We start from the raw sequence: 20,619 nt of genomic DNA, 5'->3' as shown, positions 1-20,619 counted from the left end.
TAGGTCATGAAACAGGACAATAATCCCAAGCACAGCTGCAAAAGTCCAGTTCAGACCTCAGCACATTTGAAATGGTGCTGGATGAACTTAAGAGAACCATGCATCAATTAAGCTAAGAAAAAAAAGCACATCAGCCCAGAAAGTTCCTCATTCATGAGATGGCTTTCCAAGTCCTGCATCTTTGCATCTGAACATATTAATTATATACAGCTCATTAATTCAAAGAAAATGTTTTTTTTTTCTTTGCAGTTTCATTTTTTAATTCATCAATGAGTTTTTGTGGTATTGTGTAGTAGCTTTGTAAAGTTTTGTAATGTGTTTACAGTACGAAGTTATGGCAAAAGTATGTGTTGCCTTGAGGCATTTGTTGAATTTCAAAGCATAGCAATATTTTTTTGTAAGAAAAAGTAGGTATTATGCTATAAGGTTATTGGTAGAGTGGTGCAAACATTTCCCATCTCCCACACATCCTCTTCAAACCACGATTATGCAGAACCACTTGAAAGTCTTAGGTGATGGAGCCGACACACTGAGAATACAAAAATATAGTGACTATTGAAGTAGTTTCAAGCAAAATGCTAAAACACTGTATATAGAGTTTTTTTTGTCAGCTGTGTGTGTGTGTTGTGTGAGTCAAAATCAGGCTGTTGGCGGACCCTCACTGTGTCGGTGATGGTAATAGTTTGCCAGAGCCTTGGGGGAGCTTCTCAGCAGGCGATGGTGTGTGTATGTGTACGCGATGTTGTCTGTGTGTTTGTGTGCACATATCAGCAGGAAAGGGTAGAGCAGGCCCCACAGTGCATGTCTCAACAGCCAAGTCATCAACCCTTTTAATCCAGCCCAGCAGGGATGTGTTTGTGTTTTTGACGGTGCTTGTGTGTGTACGTTTGAAGAACTTAGTGAGAAGTGCTGCCATGAAGTTGTTTATATTCTACTGTGAGGCGTGGCAGAAAGCTGTCCAAAACATTTTCAGCTTGATGTGATTTTTTTAAATACAATATTGAACTTTTTCTCTTTTATCCGTGTCATGTTGAGTTTGTTTGCTTGTGTTTGAAAATATTCGCTAATATGTCTTATGTCCAATCAGATCTCTCTCTATCCCCGCCTCACCCATCCTATTCTCTCTTCTCTCCCCCTGCAGGACGAATGTCATAGGATGAACACTGCTGGTGGGGTGTGTCTGTCTGTGCTGTCCTCTCTCCTGGCTGTGGCTGGGGCCCTGGCTGCCGTGTCTGCCCTCGCTCTAGCTCCTCTCTCTGCCCTGGCTGAGGCTGCCTATGGGGTTGCCGATAGCGTCCCCAGCACCGGGGCAGAGGGGGCCCCCTCGCCTTTGTCCTCACCATGCTCCAGCCTTGTAGCTGGGGTGCTATATGGCTCTTTCTCCCTAAGGGAGCTTTTTCCCTCCAGGGCACCGGGTTGTTCCTGGTCTCTGGAAAATCCGGATCCCACCAAGTACTCCCTCTATCTCCGCTTCACGCGCCACCCTGTCATTTGTAGGACACACTCCCCCATGCTCCTTTCCCTTGACCACCACCTAGCCAATCAAAGCTGTCCCCTGCACTTACAGACGGCCACTGCCAGAGATCAGGAAGTCATCGATCTTTGTGGCAGCCACACCAGTTCAGACGGACCTTACTCCTTTCTGCAGTTCGATAAGAACTTTGTCCAACTGTGTCTAACGAGACATCCAGCTGCAGATGAGCCTCAGGTATCTAAGGAATTGCTGGAGCTGAGACTGGTAGAGGTGTTACTCATTAACAACGAAAACTCCAGTCAGTTTACCTGCGGTGTGCTCTGCCGATGGTTCGAGGAGTGTTTGCGCACTGATCACAATGGAGACCAGGAGGTTTCTGATGGGGATGGTTGTGGGATGACTCAGACAGGCTGTATTTGTCCAAATCACAACATTATGGCACCGCCTGTTCCTCTGCTCCCAGAGACACCGCACACTTTCAGTAACGGGTCACTGGCTCCTGATGACTGTTGCGTCACCGAGCTGCATTCCAATGATGCAATCGCCATAGCGCCCCGAGATGTCCGACAAGGTAGGATTCCTTTCACTGTAATTTATGAGGTGGAGTTTCATGCTGGTCATGCTATCTTCAGTGCATCACACATGAGCACACAGCCCTGTGTGAAAATTACTTTTGCCTTGTAACACAACGTGCAATAAAGCAAATCTCCAAGGCGCAAGATGACCCAAACACTCTAAGTTGTTTATTTTATGTATCCACTCGGAGTAACAAATGGAAAAAAAAGTTTGTTATTGTGCCTTTTTGTAGCGCCTCGAGAAGCGGCGGAGGTGGCGAGAGGGGGGTCACATTGGCTGCTTGACAGAGAATTTATTATTTGAATTTTGTCTTTTGCATGTTGGCCTTTAATTAAAAAACGAAGCAGTTCAAAGGAGGCCCTTTAAACCTTCCATCAAAAGATTTGTAATGCCTGACAGAAATTCAGCCTTTTGATCTATATTTTAGAGATTCCCCCATGTGGCCAAGAGGTGGGGCTCCCATGACTTCAGTTTACATGCTGAACGGTATTGTGTGTGTGTGTGTGTATCCATCCACTGAGAATGTTAGGACTAGATCAGATTTGACACCAATGGACAATATGCAAACCGTCTTTTCTACATCAATGAATTAGACACAAAGAAGACAATCCTTTCACGCACAATACACATGGAAATTTGTTTGCGTGTGTGCATCCGCATAAATCTGTTTTCTGCCTGCAAGCAACACAGATAAGTGCTTAATCCAAACAGAAATGGACAAGCACTTGTGCTAAAGCTTTCTAATCATTTCACTTCATCACTGCCACCAGAGTATTTAGTCTAATGTAATTAAATTAGAACAATATTGAGGTGCATGTGATATACAGAGATGGAGTTTGCTTTTCAGGTCACATAATTGCATAATAATTTTCCTTTGGGTGCCTCATAAGCATGTTTGCAGTCTGAATAGTAATAATTAGAACCAGGTTATTGCTAGGCTTGGCCTTCCTTTAACAACACACTAACACACACACTAAGAGCTCTAGGGAGATTTTTACCTTGCTAGTGGGAAGGTTATCGTCTTCCGGATTTCATGAGCAGGGGAGCATTTATCATCTTATAACCTCATAGAGCAAGAAAAGGGTATACTTAAGGGAGATTAAGGAAGTGAGTCATTTACCATTTTGTCTTGACCTGATGTACTATTGCTTGAGAAAGTGCCATGTAACTGTTTTGGCCAAAAGTCAAACTGATAATGCAACTCTTTTAATTAATTGTAAGAGTTGCAGTGATATCCAACTTATGGCAATGTCCTGAAAGACCTCTTATCTTTATATTTGTGTCACTTCCATGAGACTGTTTTTTGCTGACATATTGATTAGCAGTCACATGTATGGTTTGGAGAAGGTGGCACTACCAAAACACCAGGAGGCAAAGCTGGAGATGCTAAGTATTTCAGTGGCAGTGACCATAAGAGAGAGCATTAGAAATGACTATATCAGAAGGGCAGCTCAGGTTTTGAGTTAAAGTTAGAGAGACAAGGCTACCTTTAATCTCCAAGGTTTGGAGATGTGCAGAGGCAGGATAGTGGATATATTGGGCAACGAATGTTGAATATGGCGAGCCAGGCAGGATGACAAGAGAAAGACCACAGAGAAGATTTATGATGTATTAAAGGAGGGCATTAAGAGGGTTGGCGTGAGAGAGGAAAATGTTGGCAATAGGGTTTAGATGGAGGCATACAATCCACTGTGGGGACCCCTAAAGAGAGCAGAGAAGAAGAAAAAGAAGATTAGTTAGCAACCAGCCACTGTCCACTCCTGCAGGATGTTCTCAACCCCTGGTCTTCTGTAGAAAACATTTTTTTCTCACCAGTTCCCTTTTGCAGTAATTACCCATAAATGTTAAAATTACTGTAAATCCAGGACTGTGCTGTCAGAGTAACAGCCATAATCTTGCCTTTACTCTGCTCCTGCTCCTGTCCCCTTTCTGTCGACTGAAAGATAAACAATTTTGCCCTCGCTGAGTCAGAGACACTGAAAAACAAAGCTTAAATGCCAGCTTTCTCCTTCATGCCAGTCCACTTTTTGCCTTAATGCATGGTTGCCAACTTTCAACTGTCAGCTGTGGTGAGACTCAGACACTCACTTTAAATTTAAGGCGAAAACAAATAGTAAAAAATAGAACAAAGGAAATGAATTTCGACTTTAGTAAACAGGGCAGTGTCTGAGCCTTAGAACGACATCTGTGTAAAAGAAAAATGAAACTGAAAATGAAAAAGTAAAACTGCTACTCTGTAACAGCTCATCTGTCTCAGTTGCAGAAAAACAGACTCATTTATTATTGATAATAAAAATAATAATTAATGGCCTAACCCCTCATCAAGATGCATCTATATTGCTTCCATAATCAAGCAACAAATACAACTTCATTCCCAGCCAGAATTAGGCTACAATCAGTGGTGAGTATTAAAACAACCGTTAAAAGTTAAAGGTCAGTTGACTGAACTGAAACACATAAAAACTGTATTTTTTCTGATAGTGATGGGCGAGTGTCGGTGCTAAAAACAACAAAAAAAGAGGTTTTGGCGCAAGAGTTAGGAAATTAGAGGAAAAGCATATAAAAACAAGCACATCAAAGAAGAAGATGAAATAAGGCAGGGTTGCCAACTCGCGATGGGAAGCTATGATGGGAACTAAATATACTGCAGATCTTTCTTCATAAATTTTACATAAGCAATCCACTGGACATTTAATTAGCTGAACTCACAACTAAAACTTCTGAAGGTAACAATTCTATAGATCTTTTCCTTGAAATGGGCAAACAGATCTAGTTACACCGAGTTACACAATCTTTAGATTTTAGATTAATAGATGAGATAAATACATGATCAACAGAAGTTTCTAATTTGTCATGAATACAAGTTAAACTCAGCAGGGCTCAGCTGAGTAATACAAAAGTAATTGTCAACACAGTTTACATTGTTACGCCACTTGAATCTGAAATCTACTTTTCTTCTTTTTTACAAGGTGACCTCAACCAGTACAGAAATCAAATTGTACTAAATATGACCTGTGAGGGAATGCTGTTAATCAGTGCCAGAGGCATCAAATGATGAATATTTACTTGTGAAAAAAGCCTGTTTGTTCTTCATCCACGTAGTTTGCAAAGAAAGAATTATCTATGTAGTTTATTAGAGTGACACTTTGCTCAACCAGTTCTTTAATACCGCATATGTGTATTTTTCTATAGGCGTCTCAGTGGATGCTGGCAGTGAGAGATGTTACTTTGTAGAGAAACAGTTCATAGTAAATTCAACAAACTTGTTTGCAGAATATGAAATTGAATCTCCTCTATTGACACTGACTCTTCGAGGAGTAAACTATACAATAATAATGACTCAACTCTCAAATCTAACTTTCTCAAAATTGCTGCGAATGTCTCAAATGGCAGAGAGTATGGAAAGTAATGCAAACAGATTGCTTCTCCAGTTTAATAAACATGTAACCTTGGGCTTTTCCTCAACTGCTGTAAATGGTTTGCAGTTTTAGTTACTCTAAAATGCTAGACTTGCACATGACCTGCAATGTACGTATTCCTAAAACAGCAAAAAAGCCAAAATGCAACACGTTTATGCTTTAAAAGGCTTTTCTCTATATTTTTGTAACTCTTGTGCTTATGATGTGATTCTTAGAGCTACCTGTTATACCACGACCATGAGCAAGTGAAGGCACATTTTAGTTCCTCAGATGTTTTGTGGCTGAATGTCAGGTCTGCTTGATAAAACTCAGATCCCCGGCTTTTCCAAACCATAACCATTTTGTATTTAGATTAAAAAAAAAAAAAAAGAAAGAAAAAAGAAAAAGGAAATACAAAGTGCGATCATACATGTGCACACATTAGCATGCGGATAATATTTACAGTTGAAAGTTTGTGACGATGCTCATTTCCACGTGCTATTTATCTTATGGTCTTTACATGTTACGCTTTTTCCCCTTCTTTCTTTTCTAAAACTGAAAATATTGCAGCTAACTCTCCTTTGCACACTAATCAAATGCACTTACTAGAATGGACAAAGATCTCAGCACTACATAAAAATATTAATTTCACATTCTCATGTTCTTATTTCTATTGCGGTATAAAGTGAGCTGGAAGGCTTTGCTCTTGCAAATACATAGGATCCTTTAGATTTCTATTTGGAATGAAGGGCAGCCTTGCTTGAGTGAATTATTTGGCCTTCTTAAAGATTATGAGAGAAAAACCATTTCTTAATCTAGCCAATTCTGAATGGTGAACTATACTTATATATCTACACAGCAATGACAGAATACATTAAATCTTCAAAGGAACTCTCAAATAAGATACCCTGATTGTAAGTCTTTAGTGCATGTGGGTTCAATTAGTACATTGCTGCTATTAAATTGCTGATGAAAATAGAGACCTATATTCATCCATTATGTCCACCCCATTCTAAGATCCTGTGTAATTTATATGATAGCCTGTAATTTTATTCCTTCATTTCATGCCTGTGATTTGTCATTTATGTATTCGTAAAGTCCGCACGTGTGCCAACAACAGTGTTACCTGTGTCATTGGGATGGATGACAGATGGCTTCTCCTGGTGTATGAAGTGTAAGGATTAAGGTGATGTCAAGACATGGAGTTCCTTCTCATGTCAGCTTGTGGCTTCCACCACATTTGCCCGTAGCTTCTACCTCACCTAATCAGAAAATGGCAATAAACAGCTGATTTATCTTACCGTGGTATACTACATTTCATAATATCATGAGCTGTTCTGGATCCTGAGGACATAAGAACGTCTCATTTATGTGAGAGATAGCTGAACGGAGAGTATGAAGCTAACATCATTGTTTTCAATCGTTCATCAATCATTTGTGAGAGAATTACACCATCCTGTATGTGTTGGCTCATTCATCACGCTACAATATCTACCGTAGTTGCCCTTTGATTTAATTAGTAGGCATGCACATATTAAATTGGGGGTCTAAGTGGAAGCTTCCTCCTCAAGTTTGCAGCAAAGGCTATAATTTGGTGCTTGTTTTTCTTTTGTTATTCATCGTATTATTTGCACTAGTTGGTATCAGGAATGAAAAGACTGCTGTTGCAAGCACAGAGAAGTGTCAGTTTAAATAATGTACTCTTTAGGAAATACTATAGGATGCAGCCTCAAGCTAACCTTAAAAAATTCCAGCTTCTGTTCTCCATGCCAAGAAGACGGGAGTCCATTCTTTTAAAGAAAAAAAATCCTATATAAACTGCACTGGTTGCATTTTACTTAAATGCAACGGGGTTTATATGTATTGCTATTCTTTAAAAAAATAAATAGAAAAAGTTAATACAGTATTTTTACTGTAATTTTTCCTTTATTTATAAAAACAAAGCCGAACCTTTGCAGTAAATACCAGCACTTTGTTGTTATTAATTACTATTGTGAAAATAATTTGAATTGGTGCCGAATGTTACAGTCTTGTGTTCTTTTTCTTTCTTTCTTTTTTTCTTTCTTTCTTTCTTTCTTTCTTTCTTTCTTTCTTTCTTTCTTTCTTTCTTTCTTTCTTTCTTTCTTTCTTTCTTTCTTTCTTCCTTCCTTCCTTCCTTCCTTCCTTCCTTTCTTCCTTTTATTTTGGCACTGGAGTGGAAGTAAAGTTCAACCCATAAATACAGGAATGAAGCAGCTGAAGAAGTGTCCACTGCCTCCAGTGCAAGTGCAATCTGGCTTTGTGCTGTCATGACACATTCAGGTCATGTTTGTAATGTCCACCAGCAGTGTTTACAGATGCAGGAGAGCAAGGACAGCTGGACTTGTCTTTGACTTGCATTTCTCTTACTTTAATGTGAGTGACTTTGATCAGCTACAGTGTTACATGATGATTCATTCCTTTAACAGCCCAGTACCGCAGAGATCTGTGCACATAATAACATATGCTCAAGTTTCATAAATTCTCGGAAAAAAACGTCTATTTCAGGATGACAGTTTTTGTAATATACAATGCTGTTCAAATGTCTTAAGTCACCCAATTTTTATTTGGAAAATAACAAAATTTGTGCAGTGATTTATTGAAATGTTCAAATGTAAATGGAAATATAGTGCATAAGGCAAAAACTGAGTTTGTACAATTCTAAAGAGCTTGAAAGCCAATATTTTGTAGTACAACCTTTCTGGTAATTTAACTTTGTAAATGGAGGCATTCAAAGCTCTTCTTTGAAGAAGCTTGACCTGCCTTTTGTACTTTTTCTGATCAACCTGATCCCACACTGCTTCAATAATGTGAGTTCTTCTTGTGGAATTTGGCATTTGAATAGTTTCTTGACAGCCAAACTTCCACTGAGATCATTTCTGTGCCGGCTTCCATGAACAAAATGAATAAAGAAGTGATGGATGGCTTAAGACTTTCACACATGACTACAGTATTTTACTATGCTTAGTTGCAGATAGTCCACTTCATGGCAAGTCTGCATGCTTAAATATTGATATCTGAATTTCTGTGAGTAAGGTGTCATTAATTTCCATATACGCTTCATTATCCAGCTGTCAAGAGGTCACTTTGCTGGACATCTGCCTTAATCCCTGCACATTCACACATCCATACTGCACACACTCACACATACTGACACACACAGTTACAGCATTTCACTTCCAAGGGAATTCATGTTAGCACAGATTCAGGTTGCGGATTATGTCATATGCATGTGGTAGGGGTGTAGAAAGAGGAGGTGGAAACATAGAAAGGAGGAAATTAGAGAGGAAACTGGGATTTGACGAGAGCTCTGGGGACCAGATCAACCTTGCATTGAGCAGAAGCCAGTGGTCCGTCACTTAAAAATACACACTTACACACGCACACCTAGACACAGACACACACACAAGCAGTCAGTTCATCCCTTCCTCACGGAATACTATCGCTTCTTGGTAATTAGAGCAGAGAGAAGTGTGTGCTTTTTCTTGTGTATCTCGAGCAACATGGGTAATATGTGTTTATTCTCACAGTGTGCTGGTACACTGTATTTACATACAGGTGTTTGCATAACCCTTTACCCAAACACATACAAACACAATGAAAAATGCAGGCTGCAAACACACGCCACGGCTTATGACAGAGAGTAATTGCATGCCATACAATACAGTAGCTGCGGAGATATTTTTTCCCTAAAAGAATGGAGCACGGCCACGTGTGTGTGCATGTGTGTGTGTGTGTGTGTGTGTGTGTGTGTGTGTGTGTGTGTGTGTGTGTGTGTGTGTGTGTGTGTGTGTGTGTGTGTGTGAAAGACTGTGGCAGGAGAATTAGTATTCGGTGCACATGGTACTCTTACTGAACGGGCTCAGCACTGAGCCCCTTTATGCTCCAGCAAAGGCCCAAACACTCACATAAACACACACACACACACATTGATAGACATACACACCTTGTCATTTAAATCCTTTCCCATTTTCTCAACAGATTGCTTTGGATCAGTATGGATTGGAACATAGTACACAAGCCAACTTCCTGCTGATGCCATTAAATATGCCACAAATCAAAATTATATTGTACATTGTGTATTTTCCAATAAATAGGACCTCTTTGTCCTCTTTCTCTTACATTCTTTTTTTTTTTTTTGCAGATGGCACAATACATTTGCATAGTATGCATGCTTGCTTGACTCCTACATGTTGTACTCTGCCACTATGTCTTATTTTGCCTCCCACCACAGCCATCTGCACATATAGATCCAAGATGTTTATTCTCAGTTTTTGACACAGGTTTTTTTTTTTTTAAGCGGGTTGTACTCTGTTAAAATTCAATAATGTGAGCTGTGTTGATGTGTGATATTGCAGGTGTTAACTCCAATACAAAAGCAGCTTATAAAAGGCAATTTTAGACTGCATCGATCCTCCTTGAGTTCTGTAACTCCTCTCCAATTAGCGTCTTCAGATATCTCGCTGCGTTCCAATTGCATCTATTGTCGTTTCCGGTGCACTGGTTAGACTTTTGAGTTGAAAAAGAAAATGTATGATGTTTAAACTCAATTTGTGTTTTCAACAAAGACATAATTTGATCCAAAAATGATCCATAAACAGGTAGACACAATGACTTTTTTAACACCAAAGGATTAAAAAAGTAATTTAAAAAGCATATACTCTCACTCCCTCATGCATGCATTGACCAATTTCCTTCACCTCTAACTAGATATATTGATTTACTAAATTTTAAATGATCAGTAAACTTCCTGTTTGTTTGTTTGCTTCTTTTTCTTTTTTCTTTTTTTACCCCTGTGGTGATGAGGGCAAATCTGCATGGTGTGCCAAAAGTTTAAGTGGGTTTTGACCTTTTCATCTCATTTCTCTCACCATTCGGTCATGGCATATGGCTGCCCCTCCCTGGGCCTGGTTCTGTCAGAGATTTCTTCCTGTTAAAAGGGAGGTTTTCCTTCCCACTGTAGCTAAGTGCTTGTTCAAAGGAGGTTGTTGAGGTTGTTGTAGTTTTCTCTCTATTATTTTGGTGTCTTTACCTTACAAAATAAAGCACCTTGAGGTGACTGTTTTGATGCTATATAAATAACATTTAATTCAATTCAACTGAGCTCAATTGAATTAAACTGAAAAACCTTATTAATCAGAGAAAATTTATGGAAGGAATTGGCAATATGTTCTCCAGGAACATACTATACCAATACTAGCTTACTGAGAACAACATAAAAAGAGTGAAGACACATATAACATTAAAATGCATACATGCACACACATACACAGACACACACAAGAGAATACAGGGAGAATATAGTACAGCAGAGTTTCAGTAACCTGGCCCCGTGTTGAAAATGCCTTTCAGATCCCAAGGGTGTATCTGGTCGAGGGAGTAAGATGGGGGGCAAAGGTTGGTGCTGAATTAGGTCTATCACTCTGTCTGCACCTAATGAAAGTTGTATGATGTTAGGAGGTGAGCGAAGCCAGAGTAAAATTGTGAGCGGGATATTTTAGGCCGGCGGAAGTTTTGAGCGACATGCGAGGAGATGAAGTGAAGCGAGGGAGATGTGGTTAAGGCACCAGTGGGCCAAATTAGATAACCTCTAGAGAGCCCCCCATCCCATGCATACCCATCATTTGAGACTGCGTGCAATGTGCAGCGTGTGTGTGTATGCCTGCGTGTGTGCGTGAGTAGAGAGTGAGAACAAGAGCAAGTGTGAGTTAGTGCGAGCGCCTAGGATATTTGTGTGTGAATGAGTGGATGACGAAAAACCTCAGAGCTACAGCGTCTCTCAGAAGGCTCTCACAGCTTTAGAGTGGCCATAGAGCGATTCGTTGATAATGGAATACAATGATGTATTACAGCGCAGACACACACATAGATGCACACTCACATAGTCTGTATCACTCTCTGGCCCACTGATTCCCAAAGTCAAGCTCCGATGACTTCATGTGATCGATTAACTGCAGAAAATAGACAGGCATTCCACAGAGCACCTGTGCCCACAGTCACATGATACAATCCCCACAGGAGGCTAGCGTGCATGTGGATGTGTGTGCAATTGTTTGTTGGATTTCCAGTTGCGTGATGATATTAAAAAAAAAGCATTCCAATGTCAAACTCCAACCATGCAAATCTCTGTGACAGGGTTGACATTTTGCGTGAAGCATCAGCCTCTGCGGTTTTATAAAGAGTAAAAAAAATAAGAAAAAAATATGTTGGTGTGGCACCGCTTGCTGATTTTCAAGCACACACCCCTGCGTTGTTTTGGCAACAGTGACATTTCATGTGAGCGAAATGTTGACATGCAGTTTGAAGCAAAGCATTTGATTTTAAGCAACTATCTGTGGGATGCGAACGGCGGTTCACCTGCATGACAAAATTCTTTTGTTTCTGCGCTTTGACAAGAAGACAACAAAAGGCTTTGCCTACATACAGTGGCAATTTGATCCATCACAATTAGCTTTATAGCTGTGCAGTGGAGCATGTGATGCTAATGTGGCTATGGGTACTATTCCACTCCCAGCAGCCCAACTGTAGGTGACATTTATCTGTGTTTTTCACTGACTTTTAGTGTTGTTCTCCTCTGACTTTCCTCCTAACATCAGTGGAACGGCATGAATTATGTCAGAATGTTTGTATTCCCTCAGTTCATGTGCTCATCTGTTATGGCTGGGTGTTGCTGCCTGCTTAAAGTGTTCCAATATATTGTTTTAAATTGGAAAAGAGGAGGAGACGATACAGTTTACATCAGTTTGATTTGACACAACACTTTTCTCCTGTAAACTCTCCAGCTTGTGGACCCTATCCCACCACTCCCTGCGCATCTCCAGTCCTGCTCGCTACACTCTACTCATCAAACCATAAATAATAAGTGATGTCAAACATAATATTAAAAAGCACTGAAACACAGAAAGTGCTGAGCATCCACTGTGTCACTTTAGTGCTTTAAGATGTTAGTTTGGATCCACCCAGCTCTTCAGAACACCAAGCAAAGCAGAGCAGCTCCCGTATTACTCCCAGACTCAACTATTGGAATTATTATTCATCCCATAGTATCATATTATCCTAACAGAGAAATTCACTCTTGAAGGACATGCTTACCAGTGATTCCTTCCCATATTTTTTAAAAATACATTGAATTTTACCATTCATGGATCCCACTAACAGTGTGAGTATGTGGAATCAGTTAAATGTTTGGGTTTATGAGACAGTCACCCTAAAATAAAGCTTAAAACTTTCTTTACTTTTTTCTTAAAAATTGAAACTTATTATTACGGACTCAGTCACACAATAGCAAAATTATGATGTCAACCTTGTGACTTGGAAAAATGTAATTCCATTTTTTTGCTCTCTATATTCTGGTTCTAATTCTATATAAAAGTAAGGTTGCCAAGTGTCATTTTGCACTTAAACTGCTGTCCTGCAGTAACTTTGTCACTATTTGTTTCTAAATTTAGCAAAGTTTAATGTTAGTATTTTGCATATGTAGATGGTACCAGATAACCACCATATTATCACAAACAGATTGCATTTAATTGCCAACTTGTCCACACTGCTTCGCAAGCTCCATCCTAAAGCTGTTTCATCACCATCTTGAGGCAACAAAGTTCCTTTGGAGACAGCAGCAGACTGCAAATGTTTCAGACCTGTCCTCATCTTTGAAGCAACCATCTTTTCACTCCTTGTGCATAAATATACATTGCGTGTCATTCACTTTTTTCCCATTCTTTTCTGTAGTTTGTGTCTTTGTTATTGTGTTATTCGGCACGTCTCTATGCTCCTCTATCCTGTCTTCTTTTTCTCCTCTTCCTCCAACCAGTTGCAGCAGATGGCTGCTCCACCCTAAGCCTGGCGATTCTGTTACAAGGAAGTTGTCTCTCACTGCTATTGCAGTGAGCGAGCTTATACGGGATCTAATCGTTGAGTTTTCTTTCTCTAAAATTGTGGGGTCTTACTGTACAACACAAGACGAGATGGCTGTTGTTGTGGCACGATAGCCACTAATGTGGCTTTGTGTCGAGATGGACACCGATTGCTTCACTAATTCTTCAAAATAAAGAACAGAAACTGTTCAACAAATGAGACTTTGCTGTTGATTGAAAGCAACCTTTTTGCTTGTACCTTTTCTTGACAAGTATATTGTGCCACTCCAACAACTCACCAAAAAAAATCCCCAACACACAATAGTCCTGGTGAATAGCATGTGAGCTTTTATAAAGTAATTGTTCCCAGTGCATCTTGTCCATAGTTCAGCCATGCGTGGGAAGTGCAGTGCTTTGACCCGTGTGGTAAACAACTGGCCACCTGAGCCCACAGCAGTTACTTTGCATGTGTATCTGCTTTTGTATCAGCATTCACAGCATAAAGCGTATTTGCTCGCGTGACCGTATATGCGCGCGTGGTGGAGTGTGAGGAGATAATCTTACTTGCTGGGACATCTGGAAGATTTATGGTGGCAGTATAATTACTTCTTGGTACAGTAAGTGATTTAACACATGTGGATCCTGCCACCTGTCAGGTGGAATGAGGCTGGAAACGTCTTTGCAGTTGATAACCAGTGGTGATCTAATACTCTTCTGAAGGTGCTATGGATACTAACATCCATTTCCAGAAGTGAGCTGATGGTATTGTCACCAGGAGAGACATAGTAAGACAGACAGAGGAGGGTTATTGATACCAAGCATCAAGGCACATGACATATTGCCTGCCATTATGTAAATCTGTTTTTTACTTCCCAGTATCAAGGAAAGACACATTCCCATGCTGCTGCTGCTGCCGGGGTGCATTTAAGTTCAAAGACCTGTAAGTGTATGTCGTCTTGAATTGTTTCTATTCTTGATGCATGATAGAGAACTTACCCTGGTACACAGCCCTGAAAGAAGATGGGGATTTATAGCTTTGCGTGTTACCTCTCACTGGCATTTGCACTCCGTCTGTCCTGCATTCAGGGTGTGTTGACTGCAAAATCATATAAAAAAAATATTAAAAGAAAAATGGAGAAAAGGTTTCCCCAGCGTTTGTCTTATCTTTAGTGGGCTTCATACTTTCTGATGATCACCTATATCTGTGGAATTAAAGTGGAATTTTGCAGGTGTGTGTGAGGGGAAAATGACCTGGTAATGTGGTGTTGTGACGCTGAGATTTGTTGTTCAGGTCAGTTTCATCCCACAGCTTATCAGCATGGCCTAGCACTTCATGCTCTATCACTTTGCCACAAGTGACTTCCTTAATATTTTTGTCAAGTTTGGCCGGTGAAACTAAAGATCATCAGTGTCTTAATCTTAAACTGACGTTGGCTAACTTAAGCATGGGTACCACTGGCTGTCCTGAAGGCTAAATTACCCTGTTGCTGAACAGAGTAATCACCAAAATGTGGCAAACTGAAAGCATGTTCTCATTCCTGTGGCATCAAGTAGTGCCACTTTTGTAAATGCCGCTGTAGCATTTGCTCACAAAGTGTCTGTTAGTGGCAGTGTGTGATGCACCAGGTTATAACTGTCTCTTGTTAGAGTGAATGTGTGTATTTTAACCCATGCCACAATCCTTTCCTAAGCCTAACCAAGAAGTTTCAAATGCCTAAATTTAACCAGTGAGTGAAAGCAAAAGGAGGCAAAGTGGGTAACACTTTGCACAAATGGGAGCAAGTTTGCAGGCTAATGTTACTTATACCTGCTGCCTAGTGATGGGAGGTCCGGGTCTTGTCAAAGAATCAGAGAAATGGCTCTTTATTGGGCGCCTGGTATTTTAGCCTTATTTAACAATTAGGAAAGTTTTTTGTGCTGAGAGGCAATTTCTTTATTCATGTTTTTGTAAAATAAAGATTTTTTATGCATTTACTACTACTAAGGAGAACATACATGGGGTTTAAGGCCTGGACAAAAGTTTTAAATGAAAAATGGCTGAAAATAAAAATGGGTGTGATTTCAGCCAGCGCCTCATTTTAGCTTTGCAGTCTCCAGCAGGGCTGAGCAGGAGCAGCTGAAGATTCAGCTCTCCCTGTCAGCTCTCGTTGTTTACTACAATGAATCGGCTCACTCACAAATGACACATCAATATTGCTGTCCCTGTAACACTATGATGTCATCTTTTCAAAAAATGGTGCAGGATCTCCTGGCCATCAACATTGCCACGGTCAGTTGCATCTGCTATTTTCTACTAAAGGTTGGACCTATTCTGTATTTTCATGTCCTTTGATGCATCAGATTTTTTAATGAATTGGAGAATAAATGTAATTACTTGCCTCATGCAAGCACTGCATTTCTTTAAGATTCATATGAGGGAACTCATTGCAGATTCTTATGTATGAAACTACGATTTACTTATCATGAAAGTACCAAAACACTGTACCAGATCATTCAGGGACACCTGCCTGCATTACATCTTTATTCTTAATATACTCTTTATGATATGTGCACATTGACACTCTTCCCCCTCCAATGTCTCCTCTGGTGAACTTATTTGTGTTCATTTGGCTTGACAAGATGGGAATCTGTTTGCCAGACACATGATAGCCTCCCATGGACAAAGCTATCTATCTTAATACAGCGAGAGAAACTTCACTCTCTCTCAGACACACAGACACACGTAGTTCTTCCTGCAAGCCTCGTGTGTGTTTCAAACACTGTAGATGCGAATTTCAAAATCATTCCCAATCACTAAGCATGACCTTTGTTTGTCTCCTGTTACTGAGCTGTACAGTCCTTGGGTTTTTAAATCTTCAATTTTTTGTATACACAGCTATTCATTTTCAGAGGCTGAAATCAAATGTGTGAAAATAGCTGTAATTCCTAAAAAGTTAAAGCAATACTTTTATTAAACCCTGTGAATTAAAGCTGAAAGTCTGCACTTCAATCAAATCTTGATTGTTTGATCCACTCTGGTGGTGGACAGAGTGGTAACTGTGAGAGAGGCTGGCCCTGAATACTGGATCAGAAATACACAAACACACATAGGAATGCTCACAAAGATGAATGTGCACTTAAAAAAAGAAAAGCATACACAGAGCACAACGCAAACGCCCATCAGCTTGCAGCAGAGAGGGAGATATAACAGTTCCTGCAATGGGAATCTGGCAACGCTGCTCAAGATGAACACAATAGCTTGGCATGAAGGTGATCACGCGTGTGCTTGTGAGTGTGCGAAGGAAGCAAGAAAGGGGGCCGTGGGCAAGCGAGTCGATATCTGACAGCAGCCGCCTCCTGTAGCTGGAGTAAAATTCCCCCCAAAACATCAACACAGCGAGCTGCGAATGGTGACCAGCGAGTGACAGCAACTTCTGCCCTTGCGAAGTCAAAGTCAGACTTCAAAAACAAGCGTGACTGGTGCCTCTCTTGCTCTCCCTCTGCCTCGTGCTCTCTTTTTGTCAGTGCACATCATCGTCACCAGCCGGTGTGTGGCAATTAAATATATCCCTGGGCAATGACGCCCTATTTAGAAATCATTACAAGACAAGGAAATCGTGCCCCTCGTGTTTAGCAAAAACACACGGGGAAGTGTATGTGCCCGTCTGCCTGTCTGTGTGTGTGTGTGTGCTGGTGGGTTTCCTGTGCATCCCTTACTTTCACTATCCGTCATTCTGTTCCACTCATCCATGGCTCTTTGCTTCCAAGATAACTCTCCCCCTCAGACAGTTTCCAGGAGAGCAGTAAATCCTCTCCTCCCTCCTTTTACCCTGGCCTCCTTCCCCATGTGTCAGTTATAGATGTTATCATCTGCATGTGATAGAAACAGAGCAGTGGGGAGACACTATGGTCAACTACATAAGTGCGCATGCTGGAAAACTGGATGTCAGGGTATGGCATTTTAGGTAGTGGTCAGTTGTACTTTAATATATATATATATATATATTTTTTTACCAGTATTCTTGACAGGAAAGAATATTTCTGCTTTTGGATGTTTTTTTCTGTGTTTTTACAGAGCAGCCGACTCCCAGAACAATTTCCTCCTGTTTCTGCTCCTTTTTTGATCTCCTCGTTTCTTCGTGTAATCGGAATCTTACATAAAAGGAACCTTGCTGTTTATAATATTTGATTGAAATAGTTTGCTTTAATGTGATCATCAAAAATGAAACAAAAAACAGAACAGAAGAACAGTCACAGGCTTGCGTCCAATTACAGACTTTCCATTACAGAGGTTGTGTTGATTCAGAGGCTGCTCCGACTCTTTTCATACTTCAGATACATGTAAATATGTTATGCTTAATTGTCTGAGTGACTTTGAATAATGATCCCATTAGGCTTTTTTTTTAAATAATTCTGCATCAACCATTAGCGTTTTATTGGCCTTTTTTCTTCCTCTTTTTTTGACTATACAGTAATCTGCATATCTGATGGGATGTTTGCAGGGGTGAACTTAATCACTAGCAATTCTGTCTCATGTTTCAGCGAGCCAGTGTGCATGCCATCATGCAAATGAAGACAATTTTCATCAAATAAATACACAACAGAGTTGAAAGAGAGTTGCAAAAAGAAAGGAAAAAAAGATGCCAGGAGACTAGAAACAATTCATATTAATTCAATTTTATATTGTTGTAATCCTGCCTCTGGATTAAAGTTTACGACACATGTGACCTTATTAATATATAAATAACAGGCTGAATGAGTAGAAAGGGGTGGGGGTGGTGGTGGGGGTCACCTTGCATTTCTATCCTTTTTTGTTTTTTTGTTTTTTTTTTGTTCTGCAAGGGACATAAAGTGAGGTATGCTTTCCTGGTCTTGCAGGAAATAAATGCACTTGGGATTTATCGACACACTGGCTGTTATAAGCCTACTGTCACACTCCAGCAGTTACCCATGGCGGATTTAAGACTCAGGAAAGAAGAAACACTCTTAGTCTCCATCTCAGTCTAGTTTTCCTTTCCTTTGTACCCTGCTGCAAGTACTTTCATGCCACTGCGGCCAATTGTTACTCAAATGTGGCCAGGTGGAACCCGATAGGTGTTTTGGAACGCAAATTTTGTTAAAGTTTCCTATGTGAAAATCTATGTGTTTGTGCTAACCTCCCCTCTAATCCTAACCTATAAGTGGGACATGGCCACTTTTCCCCTTGGCCTCCCCAGTCCGACCATGTGCACAGCTGCCCTGAAATTGTATTTTGTTAATATGATGGTAAAATATTCATAGAGGAAAAATAGCCATGGAAGCTGTCCATAAAATCTCCAATAAAGTGATATGTAAATCCACCACACATAAACACACAGGCGCCCAGACACCCATGCAAGGAGAACTGAAACCCTCAAGGGCAAAATGAAATGAATGACAGCAGCACCTGCCTGTGTTTGTCCTGAGAGCCAGATACCTTTCTTATACAACAACAGGCATGTAGATGCCGCACACATATACAGACACACACGCACACACACTCACACAGGCACAGCTCACAGACGGATGCTGTGGTTTGGGAGTTAGTATCGATCGACACTCGTCAGCATGTCCTCTATAACAAGCCCTGTCCCCAAAAGGACTGCAGCAAACCTGTCAGGGAGAGCCGGAGGGAAAAAAAAAACCACAGGGCATACCTGTCTGTTCATCCAATTTGCTTCTTCTGTTTTAAATTTCAGTTGTTTTACATGTTGCTACGGCAGCCCCGAGAGGTCAAACGCACTCCAAAAAAGCTGCAAAGGCACAGAAAATACAAGAGAAGCCTTTTTGGTGCAGACAATAACGTGACGGAACAGCAGCTGAAGTGACAGAAAGAGAAAGATGTGTAGGACTGCACCACGAGATGTTTAAAAGAAGCGGAGGATTCATTTGTGTCGTGAGGGAGAAAAAGATCCAAAGTAATGTGTGTTTTAATATCATGACTCATATAATACTGTAGATGCATGTTTTAGCTAACTAGCTGTTAGCTTGTCACTTACACAGCTTTACCGTCATGTTATTCTCTCCCCAAAAACACTTCTGTTGTGATTTTTCACAGCACTTTTCTATTTGCTTGTGTGACAGTTTTTGACCTCTCAGGAGCACTGTACATTTCTAAGATCACATAAAGAAATATCAAAAACATTTTATTTTTATTGGCAAACGAATAAATATTGAGTTGTATCCGTGATGCCACTGCCAAAACTATAGACCATAGAGAGAAAAAACAGGCTGATAGGTGAAACCTACTCCGCATGAGTTACCACGAACAACCAAATAAGTTGGTGGCTTTCACACACTGCATTGCCTAATTTGTTCGAGACCTTTATTGTTTTTTGTTTTGCCTTCTGCAAGGCCTTCTTGAAGATTATGAGCAAGGGCAGAGTGGCTGGAACCAAAGCACAAGCCTGATGATAATGATGAAGTATCCAGTCACCCGGCTAACGAGAGCCCAGATCTGCCCCGAGTCTGCCTGCTATGCAAATTTCTCTCACACCAGCAATGAATCAAAGGCGTAGAAAACCAATGTTTCTTTTCGCAGCACTTTAGCAAAGCCATCATTCACAAAGGACACGCCAAAGGCACGCACACACTCACACACACACACACACTGACACATAAAGAGCGTACGATAACTCTGGCACTTGAACAGCAGTTTTACAACATGTCAAACCTTTTTCTGCTACCATGGAAATAAAGAAGAAGCTAAAAAAAAAGACAGTGATGATGGTTTTTTTGAGCCAACAGAAAATTACGCATGTTTGTGCACTTGTGTATGCTTTTGTATTGTTGCGACACTTCAGAACACAGTGGGCCCCTAACAGTGAGTTGACAATAACGAGGCTCCGGAGACAAATTCCTCTAAGTTGATGTTCTTGGCAGAGAAACACAACAACATAAGACAGATCTTTTGTCTCCCTCGCCATCTCTGACCTCATGGCAACCGGTGTTCCCGCGGCATGGATTTTTAATGCTCAACAAATAAGTTTTGCTTTTCTATGTTGCCAAGATGAAAAGCGAGGGATCTTAGAGTTGAGACTTTAATTGATGGATGAAGGCGCAAGTGCACGCACAGATGCACGCACAGAGACGGGCATTTTCAATATATTGTGTCCTTCATTCTCTCTTGCTCTTCCTGCGCCTCTCTGTTTCTCTCTCGGTTCTCTCATTATCTTGTTGCTCTGTCAGGCTTGGAGGTTTGCCTCTAGGGTGTTGAACTGGCAGAAGTAACAGGATGACGGTAATTTGCTGGAATGGAGGTTAGAAAAGCTCACCTTATGTTTTAAAAGGTGTCATGGGGGCC

General features: G+C 40.6%; 1 protein-coding gene across 1 annotated transcript in view; it reads left to right on the top strand.

Moving 5' to 3' along the window:
- The first annotated feature begins 1,156 nt into the window (after nucleotides 1–1,156).
- Nucleotides 1,157–20,619, top strand: part of adgrb2 (adhesion G protein-coupled receptor B2) — a 170,297-nt gene continuing 150,834 nt past the window's right edge. Inside the window, exon 1 of the mRNA XM_039605297.1 lies at nucleotides 1,157–2,045. Coding sequence (XP_039461231.1) covers nucleotides 1,157–2,045 — 889 coding nt within the window. The remainder of the gene's footprint in view (nucleotides 2,046–20,619) is intronic.

This window comes from Oreochromis aureus, linkage group 22, assembly GCF_013358895.1.
Source record: "Oreochromis aureus strain Israel breed Guangdong linkage group 22, ZZ_aureus, whole genome shotgun sequence".
Classification (NCBI taxonomy): domain Eukaryota; kingdom Metazoa; phylum Chordata; class Actinopteri; order Cichliformes; family Cichlidae; genus Oreochromis; species Oreochromis aureus.
The sequence above is the reverse complement of the archived record's forward strand: the minus strand, read 5'-3'. Positions and strand labels throughout refer to the sequence as shown.